Source organism: Pseudochaenichthys georgianus, chromosome 3 (genome assembly GCF_902827115.2).
Source record: "Pseudochaenichthys georgianus chromosome 3, fPseGeo1.2, whole genome shotgun sequence".
NCBI lineage: Eukaryota > Metazoa > Chordata > Actinopteri > Perciformes > Channichthyidae > Pseudochaenichthys > Pseudochaenichthys georgianus.
In genome coordinates, this window is record NC_047505.1 from 10305175 (window position 1) to 10328072 (window position 22898).

General features: G+C 40.1%; 2 protein-coding genes across 2 annotated transcripts; one reads left to right on the top strand and one right to left on the bottom strand.

Moving 5' to 3' along the window:
- Positions 1-424: 424 nt before the first annotated feature.
- Positions 425-2521, bottom strand: LOC117441874 (uncharacterized). The gene is made up of 4 exons (XM_034077896.2): positions 2298-2521; positions 2031-2178; positions 1700-1809; positions 425-959 (listed from the first exon to the last, which is right to left on the bottom strand). The coding sequence occupies exons 1-4, from the start codon at positions 2487-2489 to the stop codon at positions 648-650; spliced, it is 762 nt and encodes a 253-aa protein (XP_033933787.2). The 5' UTR covers positions 2490-2521; the 3' UTR covers positions 425-647.
- A 13397-nt stretch (positions 2522-15918) lies between these two features.
- Positions 15919-19590, top strand: LOC117441885 (uncharacterized). The gene is made up of 4 exons (XM_034077906.1): positions 15919-16206; positions 18202-18508; positions 18793-18957; positions 19334-19590. The coding sequence occupies exons 1-4, from the start codon at positions 15919-15921 to the stop codon at positions 19588-19590; spliced, it is 1017 nt and encodes a 338-aa protein (XP_033933797.1).
- The last annotated feature ends 3308 nt before the right edge of the window (positions 19591-22898 follow it).

Genomic DNA, 22898 nt, shown 5'->3' on the forward strand with positions numbered 1-22898 from the left:
AGAATTAGGAAATCTTATGTTACAGAAATTAGCCAAAAATGATCAAAAACAGTATTTTTCACTCAAAATAAACTTTTAGATGTTTTAATTTCAGGACCATTTACCCTTATTTTAAGTTATATGATATGAGACTCTTACTTGAAATAAGATGTGCAAGTATGGCTTAAGTAAGCTGGAAATACTCCTATTAAGCATTTACTACTATTATTAAGTCAAGAATTTAACTCTTTGTAAACAATGGCGACACAGATCTAGAATTATCGCATTCTCCAAATAAGTCTGTGAAAATGAAAACAAGTCTTTAATTTAGCAGTTTATTTTCTACCAGTGAACTACAGGAGCATACACGGCAAAGTACTTACATGGAAATGATCACAAGAAAACACTTGACATAATTTCCAAAACTGTACAAACTGCTCCAGAATTGAAAAAAACACTGTTCCTTGGCCCATGATATACCCTTCCATAAAGTTTCATATTCAAAAGCCTAGTTGTTTTTCCTTACAGTAACACACACAGGACCAAAAACATAACTTCCTTAGCAGAGATAATGAATGAACATTAACACTGTGAAACACAAACTTCAGTGGCCTGGAATAGAATAACAGAACTTGAGAATGACATCTGGCCATATATCACTTTTTGTTCTATTGGCCAAGAAAAGCTTTCCATTCGGCCATGCCTTTCTTGTAGGATGGTGTGAGGTCTTTGTCATGGATTTTGTCCAAGAGGATCTCTGTTTGTATGACTGAAAGCAGGGTGGCTACACACTTGGGGTATGTAAGGTGAAAGGCATAATAGTAGGCCATAAGGTATATGGCACCCACAGCAATGTCCTGTTTTGGGAATGTAGCTATTGGCGCATCACCTATGGCCAGGAGGCAGCTGGACGAGCTCACAATCAGGACTGGACACGGGAGAGGTCGCTTCTTCAAGTAGGAATTGGGGTCTTCTTTTACCTTAAAATGTATAACACAAATGTATGCCATTAGGATCATGCACTATTGTTTTAAAGTTCATTTTCGTTATTTGTAAACTCAAGCCTTTTTAACTGTCTTCAATGCATGAACTCAAGGTTTAAAGTATGTAAGAATGAATATGTTCGTTTGCTGTACAAACTGGTTTTGCTAGTATTGGTTAGGTTTACCAGGCTAAGCTATTCTTCATTAGATCTCTCAAAGCTACAACAAACCCTTGTGTTAATTACAGTGTCTTTGAAGGCATAATAATACATTTTATTTAGAGGCACCTTTCAAGTCAACCAAGGACACCTTACAATTCATAACATATTCTAAAAAAGGTTAAATATGGATAACATTTCTTCTACTGTCTGCAAGCTGAATCAAGAAATGTAATACACACTCCCTTTTATTTATTTTTCACAATTCAATTAATTACCTGTGCCTTGATGAAGAATTGTTTTTATAAAATTCAAATGAATAAGCAAGGTGCTCATATTCAAAAATAAAATGGTTAAATTCAACCTTTTTTCTTCTTATCTTATTAAAAATAGGCCATTCAAATGTTTTTACTGTGATAAATATGTCGCCATTGTGCCTGGCCCTTGCATAAGTAATGAATGTGTTCCACAATAGTACTGGGTAGAAGAAATCCATATGGTACTTTCCTAAAATATTAAATACTGCATTGTTGTTGCTTTGGACGGTCAAAATTATCCTGCTACATTTTACACACTCACCTCGAGGACATGCAGCAGAGCCTCACTTGCATCTCTTAGCTTTTTTGGAGGAGCAGACGGAGAGGGGAACAGTGATGGCAGCACACGCAGGATCCTTATAGCCTGTTCAGCTGTTTGGAAAAATACATGACTTTTACAGAAATTGCAGGAGGTAACATCTGAACAACAGTCTAGTACAGATGTGATGCTTTAAAAACATGAACATTCAACAAACAGTTAAACTCCATCGCAGATTAAAATAATGAAGCCAATACAACAGCATATGAAGTTGGCAATAAACATGCCTTAATGTATGTCCAACTAACCCTGTTCACATAACATTATAACTTACCTTTGTCCATTCCCAATGGAGGTTTCAGCATCTTTTTCCATACGCCATAAAACTGCACCTTCTGGCAGAAGTCTTGCCATCTTTCCAACATTTCATCAATGCTGTGGCTGTTATCCTTGTCCAGAAGACGTCGAAGCTCACCCATTGCCTATGAAATATCCAATAAACCAAAACAGAGATCGAAACTATCACTTAGGAGGAGCGAATTGAAAAATAATACCTGTTAGTTATCACATTTTGACTAATGGATAGTTAATAATTACTCACATGTCTAATGTCCCTGAAACAAGGATATGCCTCAAGAATCTTCTCGTGTTTGTTGTCCTCACGAGTGGCATCAGAATCAATGAATGCTCTTCTGGCTGCATACTCCAAATCCAAGAGCTGAGAGACAGACTCATAGTCAGGATTTTTCTTTTTATTATACCAAGCCTGAAGGGTCCTGTAGTGCTTGGCCATGGAAGCTCGACTGTCAGTGTCTGGACTATCAATGTTTGTAGACCTGTTCGCTATAAGACACAAAAATACATAATTACTTTTCAGAAACAGAATCAACTAGAAGGGCACACAAGAAAAACACGAGACATCATTTCCAAAACTGTACAAACTGCTCCAGAATGGAAAAAAAAACACTTTTCCCTGGCCCATGATATACCCTTCCACAACATTTCATATTAAAAAGCCTAGTTGTTTTTACCTTACAGTAATACACACAGCACCAAAAACATAACTTCCTTAGCAGAGATAATGAATGTTCTTGGTACATATGCAGAGCTGAGAGACCAACTCATAGTTAGATTTATTTTCCTTACACAGAGTCTGTAGGGTGCTGTTGGGATTGGACATGGTTGCTGGACTGTCAGTGTCTGGAGTATCGACTCCTGCATCTGTTTTAAGTGTAAAATACAAAAACACAGATTTAGAATATCACAATATTTGAATGTAATTGGTGATACAGGAGTCAGGAAGTAGGATTGTTACAACACATTTGAGTTTCAATGCTTTAGGTCTCTATTTTGACGTCTCAAAAAGAAGTAAGCCCCAAGCACATATGGCAAGAGCACATCGACTCACACTTGATATATCTTATTTGACCAACATGATTAAGGCGAGACACTACAGGTGAATAGGGTAATTGTTTTAACTTAAAGATATCAGCTAGAAATGTCTCCAGTTAATTACTTACAATAAGGCAATTATTAATTAATAGCATGTTTAAATATGCAAATGATTATCTCATTAAATATGCACATATTTGAATAAATTTCAGGAACACAAATCTGAACTTTGGATAAAGCCAGGTTCAAAATTCTTGTTTCATTTTGTAGTCATATTAGTATCTAAGGCTTTTACAGAAGGGATTTTGGATATCTCTTTTTATCACTCCATAAATCAGAAAATACTGTCAACAGCCCTAAAATATCCATTTTCGCCATGTTTTTAGGTATACAATGTTGTATAATTCAGGCTATGAATGATATATGAACAAACCCTTCTGTAAAAGCCTTCATAATATTGATAGGAATATAACTGGAAGGTTTGGTGTCTCTACGTGCTACTGAAGTTGAAATGTCGAACTCAGAGTAAGAGAAGAAACTCATTTTGAGAAAACGACCTTTAAAGATTGCAGTGAGGCGCTAGCTAAACCCTCCTGTTCTTTGATGACAGCTTGCGCCTCGACGCACTCCGTGAAGGTATTTCAACTCGGCGCTTCTTTGAATGTCTCCCACCTGGACTGGTCTTTTGGGGGGATCTCACATTTTGCAATCTTTTGTATAGCTGAGCATACACAGTGACCTGGGACAAGACACATGAGTACAGCCTTCAAAGCTCTATTACAAATGCAGAAATTCAAATATCTATTGTAACCAACTGGATGCATTTCAACACTTACCCACAAAGTTTTCTTGCTGCCTCTGTCCTGCAGCATGGGGTAGTATTGAACTATTCTCTTTGCCATAGCTGTAACTTCTGGCTTTGAAGGGTATCTGTCTGAGTCTTTATCCCCCTTTGCCCTCAGGATTGCAATCATACTTGTCATGGTGTTTCTTATGAGCCGGCATCTGAGGTCCTTTGACATTTGAAAGTCGCTCTCACAACCTTTCTTCGCCAATTCAAAGAACTGTTTTCGGACCTGCTCAAGTTCACTGTCAGTGTGCAACACATATTCTGGAGAGGATAACTTCACAACCTTTTCAGGGGTTTTGTACTCTGGAGGACATCCTTTCACAGGAGTGGATGTCTGTGGCAGGGGCGACTCATTAGTAGAAGCAGGACTTCCCATTGGTTCGGAGTCTTTTAGGCAAGGTTCCTTTAAAATAAAAAAAAGTAATGGTAAAAAAAAAAATCTTATTTTCCCCATTCATATTGAGACTCATTTCATTGAATTAGTTATGCAATGTAATTGAAAGACTGACCTCATGCAATTCTGCATGACATGAATGCCAAACCGCTTTTCTCCGAAAGAAGTTTTCTGGGCCGGGGAAAAGATCGCGCAGGTCCTCACGGGACAGGGTGCTCATAGTTCCTTCACTGATGTTTGCAGCTGTGAACAAATTCAAGGAGACATGTAGCGGGATTATAAAATATGTTGAAATGATATTAGACTTCTAGTGCTGTAGTAATTTAAGACAACAAAACAACAAAGGAATAACACACACACAGAGACACACATTTAACACAACTCCTTTCACAGCTATAATACATTCATGAACTTGAGATATTTGTTTTAACAGATTTACACATACAGAAACATACATGATGCAATTTCATTCACATACATTCAAAAGGTGATGTAACTGCTGGTGGTAAAAAAATACATTTATTTTGACTAGCTCTAGTTAACAACCCTTAGTTGATTCCATAGTTTTATAACTATTTTTTGGGAATGTGCCATTCAGATGCATTTTTCCAATGCAGTTAATCAATTACACAATCAAATTATATGATTAAAATTCAATTTTTCATACAAATATTCAAGTTGAGCAATTCATATTCAAATATAAATCATATTGAATGTCTAATGACATATTGATTTCCAAATTATTTAGTTTATTTAATGTTACACGAAATTCAACAGTGCACTGGGTCCCCAGCAATAACTTTAAACCCCCCAGGTGAGAAGTGAAATGAACTACCAGTTGTATAAATATGCTATGACAGGCAAAGAGCTAACATGCATTATAATTCATTGTTTAAAACAGAACTAGGCTAATTGCTGACAACTACACACACAGCAGAGAGAGCCTAACTTACAGACCTGTTTTGTGCATCAACTACATTTAAAAATAAAAATAATATTAATTTCATACATTACCCCTTAAAATCGACAGCCACAGCATCAAGTTGGTCCATGCTGTTAGCTGACCTAGCTAGTTAGCTCGCCTCAGCTAACGTTAGCACTGCTATCCTAGCGGCTGGAAACTTCACACACAAAATAAAACATGTATCACTGAACGTGGATACTTAAAAACGCATGTCATGTCAACAACAAATATGAATTAAATGTCGAATATAGATTACTTACATGAAACAGGTCTTCAAACCAGGGGGAGTCAATGGTTAGGCGGGTCGTGACGTGACTCGTGTTCAGCTCCACTAACGGTCCACACACTACAGAGGGAGAATAACGCCGGAAGGTGGCAGTAATGCCTCAGGAAGCAGCCGAAGAAGAAAAAAATACCCGCGTGTTCTTTCTTTGATGAGCCCGCCTTGACGTGACCGGAGCTGGACGGAGCCTCGTGTGTGGACCATAGGTGTGGACTGAACAATCAAGACAACCGGATTACAGCAGGAAACTTCAATTTCGGTAAAGATTCAAATGTACCTTTTTTTTTTTTATTCATGCGTATTTTGGTATGCCCTAAATTGTAATGTTAAGTGATTTCCCTACACAATGAGCAATAACCTACAGAGACATATTGCTTGATGATCAGTAGCCTATCACCTTTATGATTTAAGATGTTTATATAGAATAAATGTTAATTTTCTACTGCTTTTCATTTCAAATTATTTACAATGCCTTGTTTTGCTGTTACGAAAAAAGTCAACATTTGGGATCAATAAAGTATATCAGATCTTATCTTAGCTTATAACTTAAACATTATATGTTTTATGTTATACCGTGAAAAGGATCCCTTTTCATTTATTTTTTCCCGTCGCAGCAATATAGCCTACTTACATACTTTAACTCCCTTAATAGCCTTCCACTGTTTTGTAACACACACACACACACACACACACACACACACACACACACACACACACACACACACACACACACACACCACACACACACACACACACACACACACACACACACACACACACACACACACACACACACACACACACACACACACACACACACACACACACACACACACACACACACACACACACACACACACACACACACACATATATATATACCAAGCTATTTAAAAGATTTAACAGTTGTACAATTTAAAAAAACCGTGTTTTACTTTGCTTTTGTTAAGAATATTATTCAATCTGATCTAATAAATAGTTCTTCATGTAACATACAGTGTATTAGGCCTAAACTAAAACAATGTTTAAAGTTACTTCCTCAGGATATTGACAGTTTGTATCTATCTTCTCCAACAGAATCTGATCCTCTTCCAGTTACCTGTGTGGACTCTGAAACCTGCTCTCCCAGGATGATTTGGCGTTGTTTCATATGCTACATTTTTGTAGCATTGACTCTGAAAAAACGATTAGGTCACATTAATTCTATGCACAGTCGCAGCCCTGACTTTCGTGTGGTATGTGGCATTGATGGTTGTGCCAGTGAGTACCGGGTGTTTAACTCTTATTACTATCACATAAGAGAACTCACGCACATCTTCTTCAAGACGAATGGGCAGAGGAAGGATTGACTCTCCAAGGCCAACCGGAAACACGTGAAATGATGGGCACAAACAACCAAACTACTGCGAATATCTCTGCAGCTGAAATGGTCTGTGCGACACAGGAACATTCTTCAGTGATCCAAGAGGGTTCAACCATCATCCCTCAAATGGTATGTCATAATTCGGTGTGTTCAGGCCATGTCTATATGTATATAAATCATATTGTTTAAACCGATCTTTCGTCCCCCATTAAAACATTTTCATGATGACCTGCAGAAAGTTAGAAAATGAAATTATTGTTCCCTCAGAAGTCTTGTTTCACAGCTAATGAAAAAGAGTGAATGAGTGTTAGCTATGTAAATATTCAACATGTTGTAATAGAGATGTTTTATACATATTAAGATAAATAGAGATATGTATCTGTTTCAGGTTGGGTTTCAAGAAGGTCGAGAGGGTCATGTGAACATGGACCTTTTCAAACAAGCAACTGCATTTCTTCTACAAGCTAGAGAAACCCATCGACTAACACAGGTAATTTAAACAGTTTTTCTCACAATGAATGACATGTCAATGCCAGCAACAAGTGTAACTGAAGTAAGCTTAAAAGGCACTCAATGCAGGATTTTCTACCAAAAAAAATGCATATACAAATACCAAATAATCCTTCTCAATCATTCTTTATCACCCAATAGAAAGTGTGTGGCTGCCAACAAACTACACATCCTGCATAGCATGCCTTTTAAAATATAAAGAATTACCTAAAGTATGTGGAAGCAGCTGGAAATAATGGGCTGAATGGAATGTTATACTACAGTGTGTGGTTGACGTTTCAAAATCTAAACCAGAGATGGAACAATATATGATTTACAACAATAGGTTGATTTTGGTAAATTTCCATATTGATAATTATAAAGAGGTTTAACATCCCATTCTACCCCAAATCTAACTGTTGCATGTTCCGCACATTACCTAAAATGCATGTCCATTCCATTTTCTTGAGATTTGTTTTTCCCACTCCACAGAGAGCTGTCAACCACGTGGTGAATGGAGTACAGCAATATCAGGCGTCATTATTGGAGCACCTAAAACATCTAATAAGTAATGTGATTGAGAGACATCCGGGAGATCTGGATCAACTGAGGAGTGACGCAATGGGTATATTTGACCAGTTTGTTGACCCTTTCAATCAAGTTGCTACAACACATTTGCAGAATAAGACAATCAAAGAACTGCTTAAACCAGTTGAACCAGAGATTATCACCACAAAACATTCGGTATGTTATGTGAAAAGTGGAGACTCCAGAGTACTTGCCATTAAAAACCAGGGCTTTTATTATATTTCGTTGGTAAAAAGTTTAGAGCAGTTGCTGATGCATCCAAGAATTCTTGCAATGATTGAAGAGGGCCCAAAGCCATGCAAGAATGGTTTTGTTCATGACTTAATTGATGGGGACATTTTTAAGTCACATCCACTGTTTTTGAAATTTCCAACAGCATTGCAGTTCATTTTATATACAGATGAAATTGAATTGTGCAACCCACTTGGATCTCGGGCGACCAAAAACAAGTTGTTAATGATTTATTACACCTTAGGTAATATACACCCTAAATATAGATCAAGACTTTCTGCCATTCGCCTGCTTGCTATGGTTAAAACCAAGGACCTTTCAGGTTGTGGTATAGATAAGATATGAGAGAATTCATCAAGACCTTATTGAGCTGTATAATGGTGTTGAGGTTGTCACTGCAAATGGTCCGATGACAGTTTATGGGGCGCTTATGGCTGTGTATGGCGACACTCCAGCTCAACACGAAGTGGCTGGATTTAAAGAAGGGCGTGGGGTTTGCCTACAGTAAATGTGAATGCAACTTTGAAGACATGCAGGGACAATTTAATGAAGAGCTGTTTGTTAAAAGGACCATGGCAAGTCATATCAGACAATGTGCTGATATTGAAAAGGCAAGCACTGACTTTCTCAAAGAAAATCTTAAAACAACATATGGTATAAACAGGAGAAGCAAAGTTACAGAATCTCCTCATTTTGATTTAATCAATCAAATGCCACAAGACATTATGCATGTCATTCTCGAAGGTGTTGCTCCATATGAAATCAAATGTGCTTTAAAGCATCTTGTACTTTCAGGTCTTATGAATTTAGACACATTTATAGTGCAATAATTAGTTTCCCTTATTCTCCTGTGGATGCAAGGGATAAGCCATGCCCCATATCTGTAAATACGCTGTCATCAAATGACAATAAACTGAAACAGTCTGCTGGGCAGATGCTGATCTTGTGAAGATCCTGCCATTTCTCATTGACACAGTTGGAGAAAATGAATACACAAAAATGCTGCTTGAGTTATTAGAGATTGTCAAAATTCTGTGTTCACCTATTATTGCTCTTTCAACTCTCTCAAGGCTAAAGCTTCAATAGAAGAAACACCTAACAACATTTCAAACAACTTTTTCCAGATGTAAATATCATACCTAAGCAGCATTACCTTCTGCATCTCCCCTCCCAGATAAAAGCACTCGGCCCTACAGTGAGGCATATGTGTATGCGCTTTGAGTCAAAGCATGGTTTTTTCAACGCAGTGGGCTTTGAAAAAGTAGTTTTAAGAATATTTGTAAATCCCTTGTGAAGCACCACCAACTATACGAATGTAGCCTGAATGTTCATGAGAAACATCAATTATTTCAGGTGAATTTGAAATGGGCCCAGTCTCTGAGGTGAAAAATGTTAACTATGTTGAAGGAAAAATTAAAGACTTCTTTGGATAGAGCAAGTTGAATGTATTGTTTCAGTACCGTGGATTACGCAATATGGAAATAAGTATACATGTGGAAAGACTTTGGTTATTATAATGTCACAATAACATTCCAGAGTTTGGACTTGTGATGAAAACACATTTATATTGTAAATACGTCCAATGTACTGTTTTGAATGCCCAGCCTCTCTCTACAGTTGAATGGAATGATCATTATTTAGCTTATGAGGTGGAAGTTTCCCTCCCTAGCTCAAGCCAATTTTTTTGGTAGATTCTGAACAACTTATTGATTATACAGGCATATTGCTATTTTGACCTACAAACAACACCAAGTACATTCCAATTAAATATGATCTGACAGATATCATTGCGCATCACTCCCTTCATACAATGTGAGTTTGTGAAGATTGCCAATAAATGACACTGTTCCACATTGTATTAGCCCTGTATTCTGATGTGACTGATGCACTGTATTCTGATGTGACTGATGCACTGTATTCTGATGTGACTGATGCACTGTATTCTGATGTGACTGATGCACTGTTTTCTGATGTGAGTTTTTCCAATAAAAATGTGTTTTCTAAAAACAAGTAATGGTTATTTCTTGAAACAAGATAATCCATCTTTTACAAACACCACAGGAGCTTATATAAATCAGCAAGTCTTGTGACATGTCAAAAAAACTTGTTTCACACTGAGATACAACTCAAAATAAGATATTTTCAAGAGTATTTGACTTAACAAGACACTTAAGATGCAATGTCTAAAAACAAGACATTATATCTCACTGCATTGTTACTACTTAAGTTAGTATGTCTTATATCAAGTGTAAAGACGTATTCTGACTTGAAATTAGACAAATATACTTAGTAAGATTTTGAGTTTTTGCAGTGTAGCTGCCTAAAACGCAGCCATTCTATCTCTGAGCCTGATTTCCTAGCCTTTGCCCAGGGCCTTGTTTCTCTCATGAAGGAGACTAGACAGCTCAGCAGAAAACCAAGGATTGTCTCGTCCCCTTTACTCAAAATGTAGCAGGGGTGCATGTCTATCAATGATCTCCATAAAACCAAGATAAAAATAAGACATGCGGTTTCAACATCAGCACACAGATCGATTGTACCCCAATCAAAATCAAACAGATCATGCAACAAAACCCTGCTCCACAAAATGTTTTATGTCTCTCTTGATGATAATGCGAGGTTTAACCTTTTGGACCTTAGTGTCCCTAATTGTGGCTACAACACAGTGATCGCTCAGATCATTTGCAAATACTCCACAGAAGAATATTTATGGGGAACATTAGTTAAAATGAGATCAATTAGGGAGGATTTATTAGGGGACTTAATATTTGGGCGAGTAGGACTGTCCACAATCTGAGTAACATTTAAAGAGATACAAAGGTTTTTAAAATCCTCTGACACTGCAGTTAACCAGTCCCAGTTAAAATCTCCAAGTAGGACTATTTCCTTGTAGTCTAGTTGTGATAAAAGATTTGCTAGTGAAGACAAGGAGTCTTTGACAGCTGAGGGGGGTCTGTAGCAGCCCACCACCATGACCTGTTGACCCTTTGCCACTTCTATATTTAAGGCTAAAAATTCAAATTGCTTACTGATCGATTTGGAAATTAATGTGGTTACACTGAACTTATTCTTAACATAAATTGCAACGCCACCACCTTTATTAGGCCGGTCGGTACGATACACATTACAACCATTTAAGGCAATGTCAGAGGCCAAAATAGACTTATTTAGCCATGTTTCAGATAAGACAATGACGTCAGCGTCAGTCAGATTTTGCCCAGATACGGACAAAATCTAGTTTACCTAACAGACTGCGCACATTCAAGTGGATGAAACCCAACCCAGACCTAGCTTTAAAATCAGTTTTATCAGTATTACCAGCAGAGTGCGCTGTTGTAATTTCCAGCTCAATCCACTAGGGATAGCTGTTGCAAAACTGACCTCTTTTTAACAAGAAGAAGCTTATTTCCTTAAAAATGGGAAGAAAATTAGAATATGGTTAAACAACACAGCCCATAACTGCCAAAACACATTTGCAAACAAGAATATTCAAAAGAAACCCAATACACACTTGCAAACAATAATATCTCAAAAGAAACCCAATACACACTTGCAAGCAGAAATACTTCCAAAACCAGACTAATACAAATACCAACCTTCCGATAAGTTACCAAAGATAACCTGTCTATTTTATAGTTCCAACTCTGCGAAGAAATATGATTTGTCCTTCTCAATATGGAGTGCCTAGCCTCATGTGAGTGTGACTGAGTGTGTAAAAACAAACGGAGTACTTTCAATTAGCATTTCACGAAATGGCGACTGCCATGTGGCTTATTTTCAGCATGAGGGCAAGACAAGATGGCAACTGATTTTCCAACCTTTAACCTGAAGAACAAAGGGATTTGAAAACACACCTCGTGTCTCTCACAGGGGAGTTTGAATAATGGAGAAAATTCAACACAAAACAACACTGCAGTTTAAAATAACATTTCTATCTAGTTTACTATGAAAATGGGCTTTATATTATTGATATCATCACTTAAAGTTAGGAACCCTTACGCATAAGCCATAAAGCTATCTGCGTAATATTTGACTTTGTAGTTCACTATTGGTCAACTGCTGCCATTTAGACACGTTAGGTGGGAGTAATATGGAAACCTATCAGCGACTATTAAATGGACCGTCGTCAATTTAACGTAATGCTGCTGTAACTCCAAATACCGTATTCCACCCACAACATCTTGGTTGAAAATAGAACAGTTATGACCACTGATAAAGGCTTACACCTTAATCAAGCCTTTTCCTCAAAAAGGACTTTTTAAAATAGTTCTCAACTGTTCGACTAGCACTGACTTCAGTTACTTAACCCTGGGTTAACTCGCTATGCCTTGTTGGTTTTAAATTACTCAGTGCTTAACTGACTCGCTATGTTTCATAGATCTTAACAAAAATCGTTAAATGGACATATATATCCTTACGTCATAGGCTAACTAACTACTAACGTAACAAGAGACACCTACATGAAAACACAACAAGACACCTACCCGAAGTACAATGGCCTCACACATTTATATTTTAAAATATAACACACACACAAATTAATAGCATGCAGGGTTAAATGTAAGAAAAATAAGAAATTTGAACTCACCCTGCTTGTGACAAAGCAACGCCCCGTAAAGCAATAATGGCAGCAGTACCTGCCGAGATTAAAACTCTTATGGAGGACAACCCAGAAATAGATCACATAAACACACAGACATGGGAGCGTCATTTGGCCCATAATTTTTGCAAATTTAACAAACAACTCACAAAGAATAAAACAGAGAAAGAAGAGTTGAGAGTGCAACTCCTCCGTGCTCAGCTAGAAATAGCCCGTAAAACAGTTCAGAATGAGAAAAAAGGTGTCAAACAGCTGATTGTTCATCCGATGGCGCCAGCAGAGCAGACACCGGGGCCGCACAACCTACAAGGGGGTTTTCCCCACCCAGGTCCGTCATATAACCAGCCCCAATATGGCTACAATAATGGTTTTCAGCAACAGAGGGGCGGGTTCAGAGGCACAGCTAAAGGTAGAGGAGGGTTTGGAACAGCTCCTGGAGGGAACCAATATCAGCAGAAGGGGTTGCTTCACCTGTGGACAGGCTGACCACTGGTACCAGCAGTGCCCACAGGGATCCCCACCACAGAGAGGGCGGGGACAAGGGGGACAGAGAGGGCATGGACAAGGGAACAGATCAGACATGCAGTATGTCCAGAAGCCCCATGAGGCAGCCACACAGGCCCAGCACCAAGACCAAGGTCACAATGCACCCAACGCGATGGCCGCCCCCTACGGCCAGTTTGTCCAGAACGAACAAGACTATAACCCACCATAATGAGGTCCCCCAGAGAACTCTGAATGTATGGGCTTAGCGGATCCATACATGGACATGACTGTAAAAAACTCGAAGTTGCCATTCCTTGTTGATTCAGGAGCTAGATATTCAACTATCAACTCCCCCATCTTCAACACGTGCAAATCAAGGAATAGTCTCAGTCATAGGGTTTTCAGGAGAAATAGAGTAAGTACCGCTCTCTACGCCATTAAACACCAGAATAGCAGGCCAGATATTTTTCCATCAGTACGTTCTGGCACCCCAAAGCCCGGCTAACCTCATGGGAAGGGATGTTCTTGTCAAAGCTAACGCCTCCATCCTCTGTTCCCCCGACGGACTAATAATATCGTTCCCAGATGGCACTCGCCTCAATTGTTCATTATTCAACATAAAGACAGGTTCTCAAATGATGTTGGCCCAATCCATTGAAGCAGAAGCAACTCAGTATGCCACTATATACTGGGGGTTGCTAGACCGGCCCCGAGATAATATACCAGGACTATTTTCCATTTTTCAACAATGGAAGCCGTGGATTAACCTCCTCAGGCCTTATGGTTCCCCTCCAGACCGATGCTAAATTATGATAGAAAAGACGACCAAAGTTATGAATATGCGTATGAGACAGATGTGTCTATGTCCGTTTGGGATGTAACCACAACCAATTTATTTGTGGGACAAGCGGAGGTGGCTGCATCTGTTGAACTCACTGATGAACAACACTATTGGTACCGTATGTCAGCTGAAGCTACACCACACATTTCATTAGCTATCAGGAAGGGCTATGAAGCTAAGGAACTTGGTCCTATGGTCAAAACACTGCTAGAAGTTGAGGATTGGGAACCAACACAGATAGCAGCACTCACATACTCTCCCTCACACAAAGCTTATGCTCTAAAAATCTGCACTCAAGAATGCATCTTCATGGAGAGACACGAAGTGGATAGACATCATGGTAGGGAGAAGACTGACCATTCATTCACTGATGACATGTTGCGTGACCTCCCACCTGACCTGTGGTCATCTGACTCTCATGACGTAGGTTTCTGCTCAAAGGCTGCACCAATAACATTTGAGGTGAGCAGCTCTATGCCTGTACACCTATCACAGTACCCTGTTAAACCACAGGCCAAAGGGGGGTATCAGCAAGGCAGTTGAGGGACTAAAGAGAGCGGGGTGTTGGAACCCTCACAAAGCGAGTGGAATACTCCAATACTCCCGGTATCAAAACCTAGCGGGGAGTACATAATGGCTCATGATTTGAGGACCATTAATGCTATCACCACTATGGCTCTGATACCCGTTCCTAACCCATACACAGCTATCTGTAATATCTCACCTGAACATACATGTTTCACCTGTATTGACCTGGCCAACGCTTTCTTCTGCATACCTCTAGCAGAGAGTATGAGACCTATTTTTTCATTTACAATGGGCGGGGAGAAACTGCAATACACAAGACTACCAAAAGGCTTCAGTCTGTCTCCAGGAATATTTAACAAAATACTCAGGGAACAGCTAGACGGCATTTCATTGCCAGAAGGGGTGGTATTGATACAGTATGTCGATGACCTTCTCATTGCAGCACCCTCCGCAGCCTCTTGTTTAGAGGCCACCAGGAACCTACTGGTTCGCCTCCACGCAACAGGGTTCAAAGTCTCTAAGAAAAAGTTACAATGCACCCGTAAAGAGGTGACATTTTTGGGCAGAGTAATCTCTCCAGCAGGTACAGGCATGTCAGCAGCACATCAGGAAAACATTTTAAACCACCCCAAACCCAAGACAGTCAAAGACATGCTATATTTTATGGGTCTCACAGGCTACAGCAGACACTACATCACAGAGTATAACCTAAGAACAGCTTGTACTAAGAACACTGATCAATGAGAAAGGCATGCGCAAACTCACTGCCACACTGAACTGGACACAAGCTGCAGAAGCTGCGTTCATTTCTCTCAAACAGTCCATGTCCCAGGTCACCTCTCTCGCTGCTGCATCTTATGCATTACCATTTTTCCTTGATATTTCTGAAAGTGAAAACACAGTAAATGGTATTCTATTTCAGAAAAAAGGGGATGTAGGTCAATACTGATGTACATTAGTATCACACTGGACAGAGTGGAGAACAGAGAACCTCCCATGCACGAGACATGCAGCAGGTACACCACGCATCTTGAACAATATTTCACACATTGTGATGAGACACCCATTGACAGTACTGACAACACATAGCATTGTCTCTTTTGTGTACTCAAGTGCATTCACAATGACTTCCACCAGACAGACCAGGTTAGAGAAAACTCTGACAAAAGCACACATCACCTACACACATGAAGGAGTTAACAGCGCAGGCACCATGGTTAGCGGAGAACCCCATAGGTGTGAGGAAAGAATCATCCAGGATGTGAAGCTAAGAATAGATCCCAGAGACGAGCCTATGTCACATGCAGAAAACTTGTTCACAGACGGCTGTTGTTTCAGACACCCCACCAACGGGCTCCAAGCGGCCTACGCAGTGGTGGGTCAAACAGCGGAGGGACAGTTTGAGGAAAGAGCAACAGGAAAATTAACAGGGAAAGTCTCAGCACAGTTGGCAGAAGTAATGGGAGTCATTGCAGCATTCGAGCTATCAAAAGAGAAAGAGGTAAACATATATACTGACTCAGCATATGTTCATGGTGTCATACATGTGGAAATGCGCCAGTGGATGAGAGCAGGATTTATAACATCCACCAATACCCCCATCAAACACGAGAAAGAGATCAAAAGGCTTGCAGAAGCAGTAATGTTACCCAAAAGCTAGCTTTACTCAAGTGCAAAGGTCACAGCACGGCAGACAACTACTTGACTTGGGGTAACAATGCAGCAGACAAAGCAGCTAAAGCCAAAGCATGGTATACACCATGGTTTCAAATGCTTGTTGCAAAATCTGCTGACTTACTGCCCGCAGTAACAGATGATACTCTTAAAGAAGCTCAAGCAGCAGGGTCGCCTCAAGATAAAACAGTAGTGTTTTGCAGTTGCTAGCAGCTTATTGGGATTTTATGCTAGACAGACAGGCATTGGTTTGATATAATAAATTAAGCATTATTGTTAGTTAAGCATGTCAGCCTGAAGCCCCACTTCTTGTCTCTCTCTAACTCATAGCAGATGGCTGCACTAAAGAAAAGGGCACAGAGAGGAACCAGTTGTAAGATGTTTAAAAGTTAATTAAACATAATATATGCTTAAATGCATTTCAAATAAGTTGTGTTGAGTTGTGTTGGAGTTTGTGTTATTCTACATTTTGACACCAAGATTTTCTGATTTTACTGCAAATGTATATCGGTTCCAAATATCGGTTATCGGTCTCCCTTGATTACTAATAATCGGTATCGGTATCGGCCTTGAAAAAGCCATATCGGTCGATCCCTACTACGCGCCCTATCTAAAACCATGCATGAACAATCAGGGATCAACAATCCTATGGAGGAATGGATGACAAACATGTTTGGTAAATGGAAAAGTTTAATAATGTCTCTTCTAGTTTCTGTGGCTACTTTTATTGCACAAGTCCTGTTTCTCGCTTGAGGCCAGGAAAAGGCTAGTCACTGTGACCTTTTTACCTGTGCTGGACTATGGGGATCTGGTCTATATGAATGCACCTGCCAATTACCTGAGCAAATTGGATGCTGCGTATCACAGTGCTCTGAGATTTGTCACAAATTGTAAAGCACTTACACATCACTGTACACTGTATACCAAGGCAGGTTTACCATCACTCTGTACGGAGGCTCAGTCATTGGTACACGTTTATCTATAAAGCTTTGTTGGGTAAACTCCCGTATTATATCTGCTCTCTGATAACACAGAGAGTTTGCAAGCAGCTATTGTCTGAGGTCACATGATGTAGTCTTGTTAGATGTGCCAAGAGCAAGGACTGTCTTAGGTAAGACAGCTTTTATGTGCGCAGCTCCACTTGCTTGGAACAATCTTCAGCAAGAATTGAAACTGAGCAATCTCATTCCTCTGCATGTTTTCAAAGCTAGGCTAAATGAAATGCTTGCTGATACAATGGGCACTGTAAATGTCTATAACTATGTATCCTGTAAATATAATGAATAATGTCCTTTATTGTTTTATGTTTCATGTGGAACCTATATGCTGCAGGTCTCCCTTGAAAAAGAGATCTATGATCTCAATGGGACCAATCTGGTTAAATAAAGGTTTGAAATGAAATGAAAATTGCCATTTTGGTGACATGTGGTTGTTGTTGTGTGCCTTGTATCCGCTCATTTTATGTTATGGCGCGTTTCCACTGCAGCGGGTAGCTCGCTTTAAGCGCGCCGAGCCGTGCGGGGCCCGTTTTGGTTGCGTTTCCACTTGGCCTGGTTTTGGCCCGAGGCTACTTTTTCACCCTTTTCTGGCCCGACTAAATCGTGGTTCTATCGAGGCCAACAAGCGGGGCCAACAACCGGGCGGAATATGCTAAACTAGTGACGACTGCTGATTGGTCAGAGGAAAATCGTCACAATTCTCGCGCGACTTAATCCCTAGTGTCGCATATATTAAGGGACGCTTGCAGCATTTGTGTAAACCTAAGAAAATGACAAAGAAAAGCATACCGTGGTCGATTGACGAAGTTACGACGTTCCTCCAGTTAATTGCAGATGATAAAATCCAGCGGGAGCTCGACGGCACAACTCGCAACCTAAAAGTTTTTCAGGAGGTCTCTGCACTGTTGTCCGAACGCGGATTCTCAAGGACTTTCCAGCAGTGTAGGGAAAAACTGAAAAAGCTTAAGAGTGAGTATAGAGCCGTGAAGGACCACAACGGCCGGAGTGGTTCCGATAGGAAAAGCTGGAAGTGGTTCGACCTGTTGGACGCTATTTATGGCCATAGACCGGCCAACGTTGGGAGGGAGGGAGGCCTGGACTCTGCAACCGCGTTACTGGAGTCCCTGCATGGTAAGTCTTTGCTAACGCTCTGTTATTTGCTTGAAAGCGTTGTGTCCCTATCTATTCTAAAGCTCACTTCTAACAAACAAGTATTTTATCCTTACATTTATGTTCGACAACCCATGCTTTTATGGAGCTACATAGCTAGCTAAGGCAGATAGCATTAGCTAGAGCTATTGTTTGCTAACACCACATGCGCCATTGTTTAGGTTCTTCTTTTCTACAGTTGTTGTTGCTATTTAGTATTGTTCTACAGTAGTTCGTGGAATTAACAAGTCATGTTGCTGTTCTAGATGATGCCATTGTGACTAGTGAGGAGGAACAGTCCCGAACACCGGGTGGTGGCAGTGTTCCGTCCTCAACATCAGAACGGATCTCAACTCGACCACAGACACCAGCCGAGGAGGAATCGACACCAACGCCGAGTGCCATCACGACACCGCAGCGTGTGGTTCTAGGTAAGAAATAGGCATGGCAAAACGACTAGAATTGTGACTTTTTTTTAAACTTTAGATCATCCATCGTCATTAAGTAAAATAAGCTATACCACTGTGTGGAAATGCTCTGTTACAAACTAGCTAGTCAGCAGCTAGCACAATTGTGTGTGTGACATCCTATTATATACATATATTTATAATCATTATCAACAGGCTGGACATAATGTAATTCACTTTCACAATTATTGTAAACATCTAGGGCATAACTGTCTTTAGTTCATCCTTACTGTTGTTCTGCTTATACATTTTATTATATCCTTGTGTGACCTGTACCTGTCCTGTGTTTTTCATTGTTATTGCTAATTCTTATTGCTATAATTATCTTATCGTCATACAGGCAAGAGGAAACGAGGAGGAGACGAGCACCTAGCACAGCAGGCACGGCACCATGAACAGAGCCTGGCCCAGGTGGATCGGCACTGGCAGCTGACCATGGAGGCTGTTGCCCGGACGAGGGAGGAGGAAATGGCCTTGAGAAGGGAGGAGAACGCTCAAACTCATGCGTTTAACCTAGCCTTCCTGCGCACTCTCGGCCAGGTTCTAGGGGGCAGCCGACGTGGCCCGTCTCCTCAGGAAGACGAACCACCTCTGTAATTTTAATATTATTCTGTTTCATCTCTCTTGTTTTTGTTAATTCTTGTTTATTTCTTATCTTTCCTTTTTTATATATATATATAATGCCATATCTTTTTATGCTGCTGCAATACAAACATTTTTTTTTTTTTTATTTGTACAATGCCATGCCTTTTTATGCTGCTGCAACAAATATATATATCTTTTTTATTTCTATTGTACATGCCATGCAAAAAACACTTCCCAAATTGGGATTCAATAAAGTACTTCTCATTTTATCTCTTGTTGATAAATGCATCATCTGATTTCCTGCCATAATCTGATTAACAAACTGATTTTCGTGAGCATGTAAACAAAGTCACTGGGTTGCCACTCACACACAAAATTACAGTTTTGGAATCCAATCAAACTGAAATGTACAATTAAAGGGCTTTAAATCAGCAGAACAAAAACTCAGATTCACATGATGTAGAAGTTATAGGCCTATATTTTTCCTAAATAAAAATAGGCTACAACTAATACCATTACTAATAATATTTGTGGATCTTTAAAAAAAACAATATCACTCAAACAATTGTAAAAATAGCCCAATTAAGATCTAAACATGCAATAAGAAACACCATCAGTTAGGAAAAAGCCCATAAGATAAAAGTTAATTGTAAGAGATTTAAAGCAAGAAATTGAGTTTGCCTGCTTGAGGTCCTCCTAAAACATTTGGTAACTGACATTACTTAAAGTAAAAGATTTCCTTTTACAAATAAACTGGAAGGGGGTATTTAGAAAAAAACAGAAAGAGAAGGGGGATAAGAGATGATTTGTATTTATGTTTACTTTCATATTTGCGCAAATGTTCTTATTACGGGAAGTACTTACTGGTGCTTGAAAATCAAATATTTACTAAATAGTCAATTCTGATAACATTTTTTTGTTTAAATCATTTGACAAACACATATGTGAAAGAGAAAAAAGATTTATTTATGTTCAATACAATGTAGTAATAATAAAAACAAATGGCACTAGCCTTAATGGCCCACAATCTTTCAATGTCGTGTTTATAATTACAAACACAAGAAATGTATATCACTGATGTTATGAACCAAAACATTGAAGTTTCCTGTATACAATGAATATTTAGCTATTCAGGTAGCGCATCAACCCCTGTCGTATTTCAGTGCCCTCCTCCTCTGCACCTTGAGCGACTGCTACCCCAGGCTCTGCTGCTGCTGGTGCATCCCACCCATCATCATAGGCCTCTCCATGACTCTCGCAGAGGTTATGCAGAGCACAGCATGTCAGCCACCATCGATTTAACAAGTTTCACATCACAGTCATTTCTTTTCATGAGGCAACGCCACCTTCCCTTCAGTCTACCAAAAGCGTTTTCTACCACTACCCGTGCGCTGCAAATTTTCTTGTTGTAGATCACATGTTCTGCTGTCAGCTGTCCATTGTCAGGGAACGTTTTTATGAGCCAGCTTTGCAAGGGATAGGCATTGTCTCCCAGGATGTAATAGCCAGCATTCACCCCACCAATGTTCCTGGTGCAAGGTGGAAAGTAGTTACCACGACTGGCTAACTCCCACAATGAGGACAGCCTCAAAACCCGAGCGTCATGCAAGCTCCCAGGCATTCCTGCAAACACATTCCAGAAATGTCCCTTTCCATCTACAACTCCTTGAAGGATGATGGAGTGCCAGCCTTTCCGGTTGAAATAGTCACAGTGGTATTCCTGTGGTGCCAAGATGGGTATGTGTGATCCATCAATAGCACCTACACACTGAGGGAGCCCCCACCTGTTCTCAGTGTAGGCAGCCATTTCTGCAAACTTCTGCCGGTCTGGTGAACGAATTAGTTCCGGTACTAACAACGCCTCTGCAGCAGCACAGAAGGTCTTGCACACACCGGCACACCAGTAGTCCTGCTCACTCCGAAAAGATGTCCAATGCTTCTGTACTCTGAGCCGGTCGGCAAGCTTCCACAGTGCGATGGCCAACCTTTTCCTTAAAGGTATACACTCACGGAATGGTGTGTCCTGTCTCTCCATCGCTGGCCGCAGGTTTATGCACAGGTAGACGTAGGTTTCCTCAGACATCCTGAAGTTCTCCACCCACTGAGTGTGTGTGAAAGATGGAACAATCACACCCCACACTCGGTTGCTCGGTCAAGCATCCAAACACATGGTCTGCGGTGGCAACCTAACTTCTGAAATACACAACAAAAGCATACATATTTAATACGTAAAAGTGGTAGCTACAATTAATTAAATACTTGAAACACTTTTGTCATATACTGAGCGTGAAACACTTTGTCGTATACTGAGCGTGAAACACATTGCTAGTTAGCTAACGTTAGCTTACCGAAGTAGCGTGTCGTTGAGTCGTCCTGGAGTAGTCTCTGCCACGTGTACCGATTGCCATAAGTCTCCCCCTCAGCTTCTTCTGTATTCCGTCTTGCTATACGCAGCCTTTTTCCGAAACAAAGTTTTCCTTCTTGCTGTGATAAAAAACCACATACCAAGAAGCAAGGACACGATGGCTTCCACATGCTCCATTGTTTGTGGTGTTGAGTTGTGTCAGCATTGAAGATGACCTCACGGCAGTTGTATGCAGCGTCGCTCCGCCGCCAAAAAGCTGATCGCCCCCGCCTACACTGTGTTACTATAGTAACTACCCCAGTTCAATAAAACTGTAATGGAAACGCAGCATTAAAGTGAGCCGGACCTAATAAGGCCAAACCAAACCGAGCGAGGCCTGCAGTGGAAACGCGCCATTAGACTCATCAGTTCCACCCTTGAGGGAAAAGCTGCCTCTTCCCCTTCGTACCAAATGCCCTTGTTGGCTTACGCGTCAGAGGGGGAAGAGCACGAGGATTCAGCCGACAGGGACGAGTTTTTTTAACATATTTTCGTCTCCATCCACTGTCATAAGAAGTTGTTATGGTGGACTGTTCCTAAAGGTTTAAAGGTGCTCTAAATCCCAGCGACTGATGGATTTATATAAAGGTTGGGGAACAGACAGTAGAAAAGAATGACCGTGGTTAGGTTTCAAATGCTGTGTATAAATTGATCTCTGAAGGTGAGATCAAAAAAGGGATTAAAGCAAACAGATATTGTTCTAAACTGTATTAAAGTAAACAGGTATTATCTTGAACTGTATTGAAGTGAACATGTATTATTTGAGGGACTGTTTTAAAAGTAATCCTATATATATATATTAAACCTTCTTACATACACTGTCCCCAGACCACCCTGACACACACACACACACAATACACTCCCTGACCAAGATATCAACACACACACATACACTTTCCCAGACACCCTGACACAC